General features: G+C 42.1%; 2 protein-coding genes across 4 annotated transcripts in view; both read right to left on the bottom strand.

Annotated features, from left to right (window-relative positions):
* Positions 1 to 1,139: 1,139 nt before the first annotated feature.
* LOC132211012 (hydroxycarboxylic acid receptor 3-like) lies at positions 1,140 to 2,611 on the bottom strand. Its single transcript, XM_059655185.1, has 2 exons — positions 2,540 to 2,611; positions 1,140 to 2,139 (listed from the first exon to the last, which is right to left on the bottom strand). The coding sequence occupies exon 2, from the start codon at positions 2,118 to 2,120 to the stop codon at positions 1,140 to 1,142; it is 981 nt and encodes a 326-aa protein (XP_059511168.1). The 5' UTR covers positions 2,121 to 2,139; positions 2,540 to 2,611.
* A 6,162-nt stretch (positions 2,612 to 8,773) lies between these two features.
* Positions 8,774 to 12,473, bottom strand: part of LOC125464473 (complement factor B-like) — a 76,518-nt gene continuing 72,818 nt past the window's right edge. For all 3 annotated transcript variants that reach the window (XM_048556811.1, XM_048556812.1, XM_059655496.1), the window contains 2 exons: positions 11,183 to 11,232; positions 8,774 to 9,931 (listed from right to left, as the gene is read on the bottom strand). In XM_048556811.1, the coding sequence (XP_048412768.1) occupies positions 9,809 to 9,931; positions 11,183 to 11,232 (173 nt within the window). In that variant the 3' untranslated portion in view covers positions 8,774 to 9,808. The remainder of the gene's footprint in view (positions 9,932 to 11,182; positions 11,233 to 12,473) is intronic.

The raw sequence follows: 12,473 nt of genomic DNA, 5'->3' as shown, positions 1-12,473 counted from the left end.
GTGCTTGTTTCAGACTTTTTCTCCCGCTTTCTGAAACTTGTTTGAAATCTTATAATCTCTGCTCCATTTAAAATCTTCTCAAAGCTGTTCTTTTTCAGCAAAGCATTCCCTGAGCATCCTAATCCTTTTATACAGTAGCTTGAAGTGTTTACTGGTGTTCCTCTTGTCTTTTATAACTAGCCCTGAATGTTACGGTGTCTATTCTATATTAAAAAGACTACATCACTCAATTGTGCATTGTTTATTTTTCATACTTAATCAGTAGGATGCTTGATTTCGCCTGATTGTTAATGAGACAATATTAACATGATCTTTTCAGGTCAGATAACTTTGAAAGGCCACGATGGTTTGGAGACATGCTTTGTTTGTATGGATACACAAACAAAAGTAACTTCAGAGACATATTTCAAAACCAACAGTTTCCTTAAGAGATGCGTGTTGGCTCAGTGGTTAGCACTGAGTGCTAGGGACCCGGGTTCACATTCCACCCTCGGGCAACTGTGTCGAGTTTGTACGTTCTCCCCATGTCTCCGTGGGTTTCCTCTGGGTGGTTCGGTTTCCTCCCACAGTCCAAAGATGTGCAGGTTAGTGGGGGAGGGGTGCTGTGGGGAAAATGTAGAGGAGTTGGACTGTGGGATACTCTTCAGTGGATCGCTGTGGACTTGATGGGCTGAATGGCCTATTTCCATGCTGTAGGGATTCTATGATTCACTGGACATACACTGTCACAACCTCAAGCTGAAAATTTCTTTAGCTGTTTTGAGAAGAGCTTACATATAAAGTGAATCAAAGTACATTTTTAAGAGACTTTCCAAAGGAAGGCATAATTTTGAAGCATTATAAGGCAAATGCACCAATAACAGAGCAAAATGTTGCAAAAAGTAAATGAGAATAGATGGTTAATGTGTTCTTGGCCATGTTATTTATGGAGAGAATGTTAAGGATGACTTGACAAATGTCTGTTCCTTCTATCTGAATAGCTCCATGATGTTGATATTGAAGAGTACATCCACACTGAGACTTTGCTCACACATTTGACCTGTGTAATGTTCTGATACTGGTGCAATGATTACAGTCCTTTGAAATGATTTGGTACCAAACCAGCAAATTTTAAATCCATGGGTATTTATTTCACAGTGTCACCCTTTTGACTCTCTGTCAGACTGAGTACTACTGATGGTTATAGGGAGCGACTTACAAAAGGTACAGCCTTTGATGGAACTGATGAACTTTGCCCTGTACTTAGTGCCGGCGTAAAAGTACACAATGGGATCCAAGACGTTGTTGAGATAAAGGGTTAGAACACCAGCGTAGTAAAGTACTCCAAGATGTTGTTGATTTTTGCAGTTGCTGCGATCCACAATGGACAAGGTGAGATGCATTGCATTTATAGGTAGAAAACATATAACAAAGATGCACAACACTATTATGACCATCTTGATAGCACGTTGACCTTTTTGAGATTGGGATGTTAATGTAGAATTGGCCAATTTCGTGTGGATGAGTAACGTGGAGACAAACAGGGATACAAATGGAATCACAAAACTCAGAAGAAACAATACAATTGTGGAAGAGTGGAATTGCTTATGAACATTTGGTTGATTAAAACTCATACAATGCAGTTGACCATCCATTTCAAAAACACTGATTCTGCTAAAAGATGGACTCATGAGCCCACCAGCCAACAACCAGATCAAGACACGAAGCACAATGGCCCGTTTCTTTGTAATTCTGTTCTGGGAATGGACAGGTCTAACAATCATGTAACACCAATAGTTGCAAATGCAGGTTAGGAAGAAGATGCTTGCCAATATGATGAAATAGATGAGGAATGTTTGAAGTTTGCACATAAAGTTTCCAAATATCCAATGATTGTTATTACTGTAGTAAGTGATTACGATAGGATAGGTCAGTGAGAAAAGTAGGTCTCTGATGCAAAGATTCAGCATCAAAATATTAAGTGGAGCCTTTTTCTTTACATGAAAGCAGAATGTCCATAGGGCAAGACTGTACAAGCTTGCAGCAAAAATAAAGAGGATTGTAAGTGCTGGAGGCATCATTATTGTGAGAAATGTTTCATCCAAAAGACACGTGCCATTAATTGCAGATGAATTGATCATTTCTTCAGCAGGAGTTGACCTAGAAATAAAAGAATAGGTGTCATAGAGTCATAGACTTAAACAGCGTGGAAACAGACCCCTCAGTTCAACTCGTCCATGCCAACTGGAGATTCTAAGTTAATCTAGTCCCATTTTCCAGCATTTGGCCCATTCCCTCTAAACCCTTCCTGTACATATACCTATCCTCATACCTTTTAAATGTTGTAATTGTACCAGTCTCCACCACTTCCTGTGGCAGCTCATTCCATACATGCACCACTCCCTGTGTGAAAAAGTTGCCCCTTCGTTTCCCTTATAAACCTTTCCCCTCTCACCTCAATGCCCTCTAGTTTTGGTCTCCCCTACTCTGGTAAAAAGACTTTGGCAATTCACCCGATCCATGCCCTCATGGTTTTGTAAACCTCTGTAAGTTTACCCACTCAGTGTCCAACGCTCCAGGGAAAACAGCCCCAGCCTACTCAACCTCTCTTTACACCTCAAACCGCCCAACCCTGGCAACGTCCTTGTAAATATTTTTTGCACCCTTTTTAAGTTTTACAACATCCTTCCTATTGCAGGGAGACCAGGATTGCGTGCAGAGTCGTTTATTACATCAGAACAAAACTCTCTGCTGGTTGGAGTCATACAGGAAGTCACAAGTCAGAGGAAGATGGTTGTGGTTGTTGGAGCTTAGTTCCAGGATGTTATTTTTGGAGTTCTCCACAAGAGTCAAAGAGGTGGTCAATCAGAATCTTCCCTTTTGAATCACTGATGATTGCAATCAACTCGGTTTTTGTAGCACCAATGGTTCATTGGTTTACTCTGGATAATCAACATCATTGTCTTACAGGAATGGAACTAAGACCAATGGCTCTGTCGTTGCGTGTGATCCCTTCTGGGGTCACCGTCACGGCTCAGTGGTTAGCACTGCTGCCTCACAGCACCAGATTCTTGCTAACTTCAGGTTTAACACAACCGAGTATATTTTTTTTCTATTGTATTCATTAATCGCTGTAGTCAGTTGAGGTAGCATAGTAGCAAAGTTATTGAGCTAGTGAATCCCCAGGTGGGGGCTGATGTATTTACTTTATTATTATTCATTCATTCATGAGATGTGGGTATCGCTGACTGGCCAGCATTTATTGCCCATCTCTAGTTGCCCTTGAGAAGGTAGTGTTGAGCTGCCTTCTTGAACTGCCGCAGTCCATGTGCTGTTGGTCAACCCACAATACCGTCAAGGAGGGAATTACAGGATTTTGACCCAGTGCCAGTGATGGAACGGCAATATATTTCCAAGTCAATAAAGCAAGTGGCTTGGAGAGGAACTTGCAGATGGTGGCGTTCCCATGCATCTGCTATCCTTGACTTTCTAGATGGAAGTGGCTGTGAGTTTGGAAGGTGCTATCTGAGGACCTTCGGTGAATTTCTGCAGTGCGTTTTATGAATGGTACGCACTCCTGGGACTGAGCATCAGTAGTTGAGGAAATGGATGCTTGCAGATGTGGTGCCAATCAAGTGGGGGCTGGATTTGCCCTGGATGGTGGCAAGCTTCTTGAGTGTTATTGGAGCTGCAGCCATCCAGACAAGTGGGGAATATTCTACCGCACTCCTGACTTATGCCTTGGGGATGGTAGACAGGCTTTGGGGAGGGGTTAATTGCACAGAATGCCCAGACTCTGACCACCTCTTAGAGCATAGAACAGAAATTCTTGACCTCACAAGGAATCAAGGGCTACGGGGAGAGTGCAGGGAAGTGGAGTTGAAATACCCATCAGCCATGATTTAAATTGTGGAGTGGACTCGATGGGCACAGGAACAGGCCCTTCAGCCCACCAAGTCTGTACTGACCATGATGCCATTCTAAACTAATCCCATCTGCTTGCACATGATCTGTATCCCTCTATTCCCTGCCTGTTTATGTGTCTTAAGGCCCCTATTGTATTGTATTGTATCTGCTTGTACCACCTCTTCTGTAGACTCTATTTATGTGGTCAGTCCAGTTCAGTTTCTGATCAACGGTAAATCCCAAGATGTGGATAGTGGAGGATTCAGTGATGATAATGCCATTGAATTTAAACACCAAGCGGCAGTGGTTAAATAGCCTTCTTCTGGAGGTGGTCATTGGTTGGCACTTGTGCAGCTCAAATGTTACTTGTCACTTGTCAGCTCAAACCTAGATATTGTCCGGGTCTCATTGTATTTGGACATGGACTGCTTCAGTATTGGAGAAGTTGTGAATACTGCTGAACATTGTGCAATTGTTGGTGAACATCCCCACTTCTAACCTTATGATGGCGGGAAGGTCTTTAATGAAGCAGCTGATGATGGTTGGGCCTAGGACACTACCCTGCAGAGATGTCCTGGAGCTGAGATGGCTGACCTCCAATAACCAAAGCCATCTTCTGTTGTGATAGGTAGCATTGCAAATAATGGAGAATTCTCCCCTTGATTCCAAGTGACTCGTTTTGCTGGGGCTCCTTGATGCCAATATGCATTCCGAACTGGTTATTACAGCTTGAGAATTTGCATTCAGCTAAAATAAGTATGGAAGGAGAAAGAAAAACATTCAGCAGATCTGACAGTAATTGTAGATGGACAAGGGGAGTTGACGCCTCAGGTCAATGACCTTCAAACAGAAGATGGAGTTCAAGAAGAGGCCTCACACAGGGCTTGTTAGAAAAGTTCAGGCACATGATACAAAAATAGATGTTACAGTAGGAAAAGAAACACAAAGAGTGAGGTTTGGCCTGAGGATCAGTACTGGATATGAATCCGGATGATTCAGGTGATGGGAACTTGAATCTTTCAGATGATGTAGAAAGGAAATTTTCTAAACAGCGTAGAAAACTGTAAAAAGAATGCACCAGGAAGATGGAGGGGCTTTTAAACTGAGTTCCTGTTTGTCCTTTTGGATAGACACAAAATTCCTTTTGAAGTACTGCAAAAGAAGAGAAGAGTTCTACCAGTGTCTTAGACAAAATCTATCCCTCAACCAACATGATTAAACCAATCTCACTTCGTTATTTCTCTTTTTGTTTTTCAAGACTTTACAGATTGGCTTAATCCCACATTCTTGGATTTTTAATACTACAGAAAGAAAGATTACTTCAGTGGCAGTGACTCTGGGACAGTCTGAGGTCATGGAAAGTAATTAGAAACATAATTAATTCTTTCCTGTTCATTCTGGCAATCTGGGAGCTGCACATATTATTTAAAGTTTACACTCTCTTGTGATACTGTGTGTGGGAATTGTTTCTGGTTCACACTGCACACCGTTTTACCGTAAAATCAATAAAATTGGAGCCTTTGAAATTACTTTATTCCATCTTTGTGTCCAAATAGCTTCTATTACATTGCCTTTGCAATAAACGTCTTTCTGCGTTTACATGGTTATTGTTGAAATCAGTTTATTTTCCTTGGTGTTCATATGCACACTCTCCTCAGTCACTGTGACACACACATGAGCTCCCCCATTCTCTGTCTGTGTTCCTTCAGCAAATATTGACATGAGCGAGCACATCCAGTGCTGCTGGTGTAGACAGTTCTCTTTTCCCTGTGATTCCTGAGACCCTCTATCGGTGTCAAACAAAGCAGAGCTGCGTGTCTACCAAAGGTGCCCCTGCCACTTCCTTCTCCACATTAGTGTTGCGCTCATCACCCTCCTCTTCTCAGCCAGTTCTTTGGGATCAAGGATGATTACAAGTTTCCACTCAGACATGGGAATATACAAACCAGCTATATTTCAGCGAGTTGTACCTTGGCAAAATCAGAGGAGGTGGATTTGCAGCTGGAACAATCTCTCTCCCAAAGCCTCTTAAAAGTGCTAACACAAACTGGACAGAGAATCCAAACACAAAGAACTCAAAAGGATATCTGCAATATTCACAGCAGCTATTGATCCAGGATCTCCATAACCAACTGTGGTCTCAGGTTAAAGACTAATACCTCAAAAATACCGTAATGACTTTATAGCCCATATTCATTTCTCTTCCTTTCCCCTATGGGCGCTATCCCCCTTTAGAACCTGTGGCAATCAATGTGTGTTTGATTATTTTTCTTGATGTTAACAAATAATCAAATTGCTCTTCCTATTAATTTAGAAAACTTTCATTGGCTCCTGACTGGTTCTGGTGAATTAGTGAACTATATTTTAAATTGGAGTGATGTATAACTCTGTGCCAAAAGGATCATTCATCTTTGCTGTGGTTGACCAAGGAGATTGAAAAGAGGGGAGTTGATTGCTCTCCCCTAACTAGTGGCAAACTGAAGGCCAGTAGCAGCATGGAATCATAGCTGCCAGTTTTGTGTTGTGGAAACTGGTTGGAAGAGGAATTTACTTCACTGGCTGTCTAGAGAGAGGCCCATTTTCTCGTTTACTTCAAGAAGTAGGCAGAGTGACTTGGAAGTTAGTTTCTGAGACAGCACACACTCGAGTATTATTCACATACAGAAGCTGAGGGTGTCGTGGTTTGTGTTTTTGGTTCGAGGCAGCATAAGTTGAATTGTTTCCTATCTGATCTGTAGATTACCTCTGATGTATGGAACACTGATATCAATCATCATATGAATACATCTGAGAAGAGAGAATGCCAGAGAGAGATGTATTCACCTCAAAGTACAGTGTGTACTAGAATGTGAGTACAGAGGTTTTGAAGAAACCAAACAGAGGTCACCCCTCAGTCACACATGGATCGAGGGAAATCTTCCCAATCCAGAGCTGCACACAAAGAACCCAAACTGATATCCAAATATTTGGAATCAAACCAGAAACTAACAACCAATCGACATTCTCCTGGGATTTTCACCTTAGCCTGTTTTGTTTGATAATTTTAAGGTCTGCAGTTGATTCCAACCATGATTGATAGAGTAATTGATCTTAAAGATGGGGAAAAGCCATTGTGGAGCCAGAGTTTGCACCAAGAGAGATAAACTTACAACTATTTAAACACACAAGATCACCGGTGGGAACTTCTAAAAAAATTCATTCATAGAATGTGTTGCTGGCTGGGTCAGTATTTTTGCTCTTGTCCCTAGTTGCTGTTGAGAAGGTGATGGTCAGCTGCCTTGTTGAACAGCTACAATCCATATGCTGTGGGGAGACCACAAAGCCACTGCGGATACAATTCCAGGATTTTGACCCAGCGCGTGTAAAGGAACAGCGATACATTTCCACGTCAGGTTGATGAGTTGCTTAGAGGGGAACTCAAATTGGGGAGTAGGGGCCGATATCTGCTGCCCTTGTCCCTCTAGATGGAAGTGGACATGGGTTAGAAGGCGTCTGTTTGACGGTCTTTGGTGCATTTTTGCAGTGCATCTTGTAGATGGTACACACTGCTCTACTGAGCATCGATGGTACAGGGAGTGGATGCTTGTGGATGTGGCGACAATTAAGCGGGCTGCCCTGTCCTGGATGGTGTCAAGCTTCTTGAGATTTGTTGGGGCTGCACCCATCCAGGCAAGTGGGGAGTATTCCATCACACTCCTGACTTGTACCCTGTAGATAGGATTTGGGGAGTCAGGAGGTGAGATCTTTGCTGCAGGATTCCTATCCTTTGACCTGCTCTTGTACCCAGCGTATTCATGCAGCGAGTGCAGTTGAGTTTCTAGTCAATGGTAATCCCCAGGATGTTGATACTGGGGGAGTTAGCAATGGTAATGCCATTGAATGTCAAGGATGATGGTTAGATTATCTCTTGCTGGAGGTGTACGAGACACGTTTTCCATTTGAAGGGTAGTGAGTGCTGCCAGAGATTGTGGTGGAAGCAGATACAACAGGTACATTCAAGAAGCTCCTGGACAAATACATGAATAGGAAGGGAATAGAGGGATCTGGACCCTGTAAGTGAAGACAGTTTTAGCATGGGAGGGCAAAGTGTGTCGGCGCTGGCTTGGAGAGCCAAAGGGCCTGTTCCTGTGCTGTATTGTTCTTAATAAAAACCGAAAGAGCTGTGGATGCTGGAAATCAGGAACAAAAACAAAGTTGCTTGAAAAGCTCAGCAGGTCTGGCAGCATCTGTGAAGGAGAAAACAGAGTTAACATTTCGGGTCCGGTGATCCTTCCTCAGAACTGATTGTTTTTGTTCCTGTATTGTTGTTTGTTCTATGGTCATTGCCCTGGAATATGTGCGGTGTGAATGTTTTTTGCCTGTTTTTACTCCAGGCCTGGATTTGTTCAGATCTTGTTGCATTTGAACACATACTTCAATTTTTGAGGAGTTGCAAAATGGTGCTGAACATTAACCAATGATTGCACAACGTCCCCAACTTCTGATCTTATGATGAAGGGTCATTGATGAAGCAGCTGAAGATGGTTGAGGTCTAGAACATACCCTGAGACACTCCTGCATAAATGTCCTGGACCTGAGATGATTAATCTCCAATAGCCACAATCATCTTGCTACATGCCAGGAATGGTTAGACATGAGGGAGGAGGAGTTTTATCTCTATCTCCATTCCAATCCATAGGTGCCAGACCGTTTTGAAGTACTCCAATTGGTGCCCATTTTACTTAGCACAACCTAATTCAGGAATTTTGCACTTTTAGATCTCTGGTAGCCCAATGCTAAATCACACTGTAGCTGTTTGACAATTTGGTAAACTCAATCCTTTGGAATAGCCAGTTACCCCAAGATGGCACTACTGTTATTTTGAAACAAAGCAATGCAAGTGGACAGATTATTTTAAAATAATGTTTATATTTTTAAAATCCCTTTCAGCAAAATTATACAAAACTAAACAAGGCAGTCTCATACATTCCCACTTTCCCCTTCACCTTGAAGCAACACAACCTGCAACTGATGTTGAATTTGTGCGAAAGATATTTGGCCAAGTTTGGAATATTGTCAACAGTCTGAGCAGACCCATTACAAGGTGGTTTTTAGAAATGTGAATCAATGGGATGCAGCAAGGATTGACTGGAATGACACCAGGAATGAGAGCTTTATGAGTTCAAAAACTTTGGAGAAGAGCTAACCTAACTAAGGGCCACACAAAATTATAAAATTTTAAGAGGATAATTAGAGAAATATTACAAAATGTAGAAAGATAGAATGGACCCTGGATTGTCACCAGAATGTACAAAAGCTGGCAGGAGGAATGCAGAGTGTTATTAGAGCACAGATTGCATCACCACAAGTGGATATCGAGTTAGAAATTTAACATAAACTGAAAGCAAACTGAATAAAGGAGAGCACAAAGGATATGGGAAAAAGCAAGGAAATGGAAGTGTTGCAGGTGGCTCCATGTTCTATATCTGTCAGTCTATACTACAGGAACGACCAACATCAGTGAGGTTCAGCTGGGAGATTGTTTGCATCAATCTAATGAGAATATTTGAGTTTGACTGCAAGATGTATAATCATGTTAAGCTTTTTTCAAGATTATTGCTAGTACTAGTGGATAAATGCAAAACATAATGCACAAAACTCCTCTGTCCAGTGTCTTCATGGAAACATCCACTTGCTTAAAACACGATAAGCATGCTTGAGTCAAAACAGAGGATAAATAATTTTATAAACGTATTGTCTATCTGTTCATTATTAACACCAGCAAAGATTATGCAAAGATAACTATGTAAATACACAATGCTGTAAAATGTCTACATTGGGTGGTATATCCAAAATACTCAAAATGTCAGGAAGGCCCAGTTTACTGAAAAGCAGAGATTCTACTCTCCATGGCATATTCAGTGTGTGCTGTGCTTTTGACTGTTTATTCATACTCCAGGTCTGTGACTCTCTCTCTAATCCACCTCATCAGTTTGGGCACATTGCTATAAAATCCCATGAAGTTCACTCCACAGACAGGTGTTCTTCCAAAGCTGATGATTCCGACCTGTGGATGTGTCAGAGACATTGCACGTTAGCTCAAAATATCTGTAATTAATACTGAGATGAGTGGCCAGGGCATCTTTGAAATTCTCTGTCACTTTCCTTCCTCCCCACTTCTCTTGTGGGTGTCCAAATGCTAGGCCTGGCCAAGAGAACTGACCAATAGCCTTTTTGTTAGTACTACTGGTGACCAATTGCTGGGAGTTGAAGGTGGGTAAAGATGCATCTGATTCTCTGCTCTCGCCATTACTCTCTTTCTGCAGGGGAAGTGCCTAGTTCCCTGTACTTTTTCCTAGAATCTTGACACTGGAAGCAGACCCTTTGGCCCATCAAGTCCACAGCTACCGTCTGAGAACCAACCGGACCCACCCCACCCCACCCCCATCCCTGTAATCCCACATTTCCCATTGCTGACCCAGCTAGCCTGCACATTCCTGAACACTGTGGGCACTTTAGCATGGACAATCCACCTAGCTTCCACATCTTTGGGCTGTGGGAAGAAACTGGAACGCCTGAAGGAAACCCACACTGACACGGGGAGAATGAGAAAACTCCACATAGACAATTGTCTGAGGGTGGAATTGAACCTGGGTCCCTGGCACCGTGAGGCAGCAGTGCTAACCACTGAGCCACTGTTTGATCCATCACCTTCTTGAAATGGAGCTCCAGGTCATGAGGACTAAGTATTGGAGAGTGCTCGGTGCTTCATTCACTTGGGACTATGGAAGCCACACATCAAAGAGCTGATTCCCTGCTTAAGGACAGCTTGAAATGGACTGGCTCGCCTCACAGTGAGCGCTGGCTTTGGTTACAAGGATCATTGGTGTGGGACACAGAGAGGAACTCAAAGCTGCTGAATTAGTATTGCACACAGTAAGGGTAGTGAAACCAGACAGCTGGCTTAAGAACTATCTGACCTGGAAGGATTGGCAATAGGATTAGAACACGGGAATAGTTTCACTCGAGAGAAATAACATCCCTTAGATTGATGAACCAGCAGTCTATAGTTAATTCCATCACTGTCCCTGCAAAAAATATACTTGTCCAGCAATTAGAATTAAGCACTGTAAATAAATGACAACACTGTAAAGAAGAAATCTAACATGAAATAATTGGCAATAATTTAAGGAGGTTCAATGAAATCCAATACTAACTTGGATGGGATTTGAAAACAATATTTACATCTTGATAGTTTTTAAATATTTCATGCTTTGGAAAGAAAAATACACAATAAAAATAAGCCAAGTTCACTCACCTGGATCCATCGTCGATTTCTCTCCATGACGAAGGGTCCCCCAGAATCTCCTGCCAAAGTCAGTTAGGGAGCTAGTCAAGCTTCAACAACTATTATCAAAGAGTCATAATACACAATGATTCAAGTAAAACAGAATCTAATTAATAACTGCAGCTCACGCCCAGATCACCAACAGCACCGGCCATAGAACCATAGAATGATTACAGCAAAGACTGAGGCTATCCAATCTATAATTATCACCCAGTCGATACTCTCAGAAGCGGATTATTTGTACCTCCTACCTTGCAGTGTTGAGTACATATGAAGAAGTGCTCCTTTGTGTGTAGAATATAGTGAGATCGTACTGATGTACTGAGAAGCAAGCCTGCCCTAGTACAGCTGAACACAACCTTTATTAACTATAGACACCATGTGCGTTAGGACAGAGAACATCCACAGCTCCCAATAGGTTTGGTCCTAGTTCCATCCCCCTATTTCTTCTATCACCAGCAGCATCTGCAGGTACCTATACTAAAATAGTATGATACTAAAAAGTTAACTTATTTAGTTATGATACTAAAAAGCAGGCTATGACAAGGAGATAAAGAGTTTAAGGATAGATATTGGCAGACTAACATAATGGGACAGAATCTGGCAGATGGAGATAAGTGTGAACAAGTGTGAGGCTTTCCATTTTGGCTACAGAAAAATCAGGCAGATTACTATTTAAATGGGAAGCAGATTCAAAGTACATGAATGCAGAGGGATCTGTGTGTGTGTTTGTGCATGAATAACAGCAAGTGGGTATGCAGATGCAGCAATAAGAAAAGCAGATAGAATCCTGGCATTTACTGCAAAAGGACTGGATTATAAAAATAAAGATTTGTTACAATTATATTAGGCGCTGGGGAGACCACCGAACTGGAGTATTGTGTCAAGTTTTGGTCTCCTCACCAGAGGAAGGATGTGGTGATAGTGGAGGCAGTTCAGAAGAGGCTCAGAAGGGCTGATTCCAGGGATAAAAAGAGCTGTTGTAACAGGAGTGACTGAAATAGCTTAGGATTGTACTTGCTGGAGTCTGGAAAAACGATGGGGGAATCCAACTGCAGTATGTAAAAGGGATTGATAAGGTGATTGTAGAACACATGTTCCCCCTTTGTGAGATAGCCCCCAACAAGAGGGCATAGATATAGAGTGAGAGGAGGTAGGTTCGAAATTGATTGTGAATCTGTGGAACCCTCTGTCCCAGAGTGTTGTGGGGGTAGAATCAATCAACAGATTCAAGAAAGAAATAGAATTGATTCTGATCAAA

Source organism: Stegostoma tigrinum, chromosome 27 (assembly GCF_030684315.1).
Source record: "Stegostoma tigrinum isolate sSteTig4 chromosome 27, sSteTig4.hap1, whole genome shotgun sequence".
NCBI lineage: Eukaryota > Metazoa > Chordata > Chondrichthyes > Orectolobiformes > Stegostomatidae > Stegostoma > Stegostoma tigrinum.
Note: the sequence above shows the minus strand (reverse complement) of the source record. Positions and strands in the feature narration are given on the sequence as shown.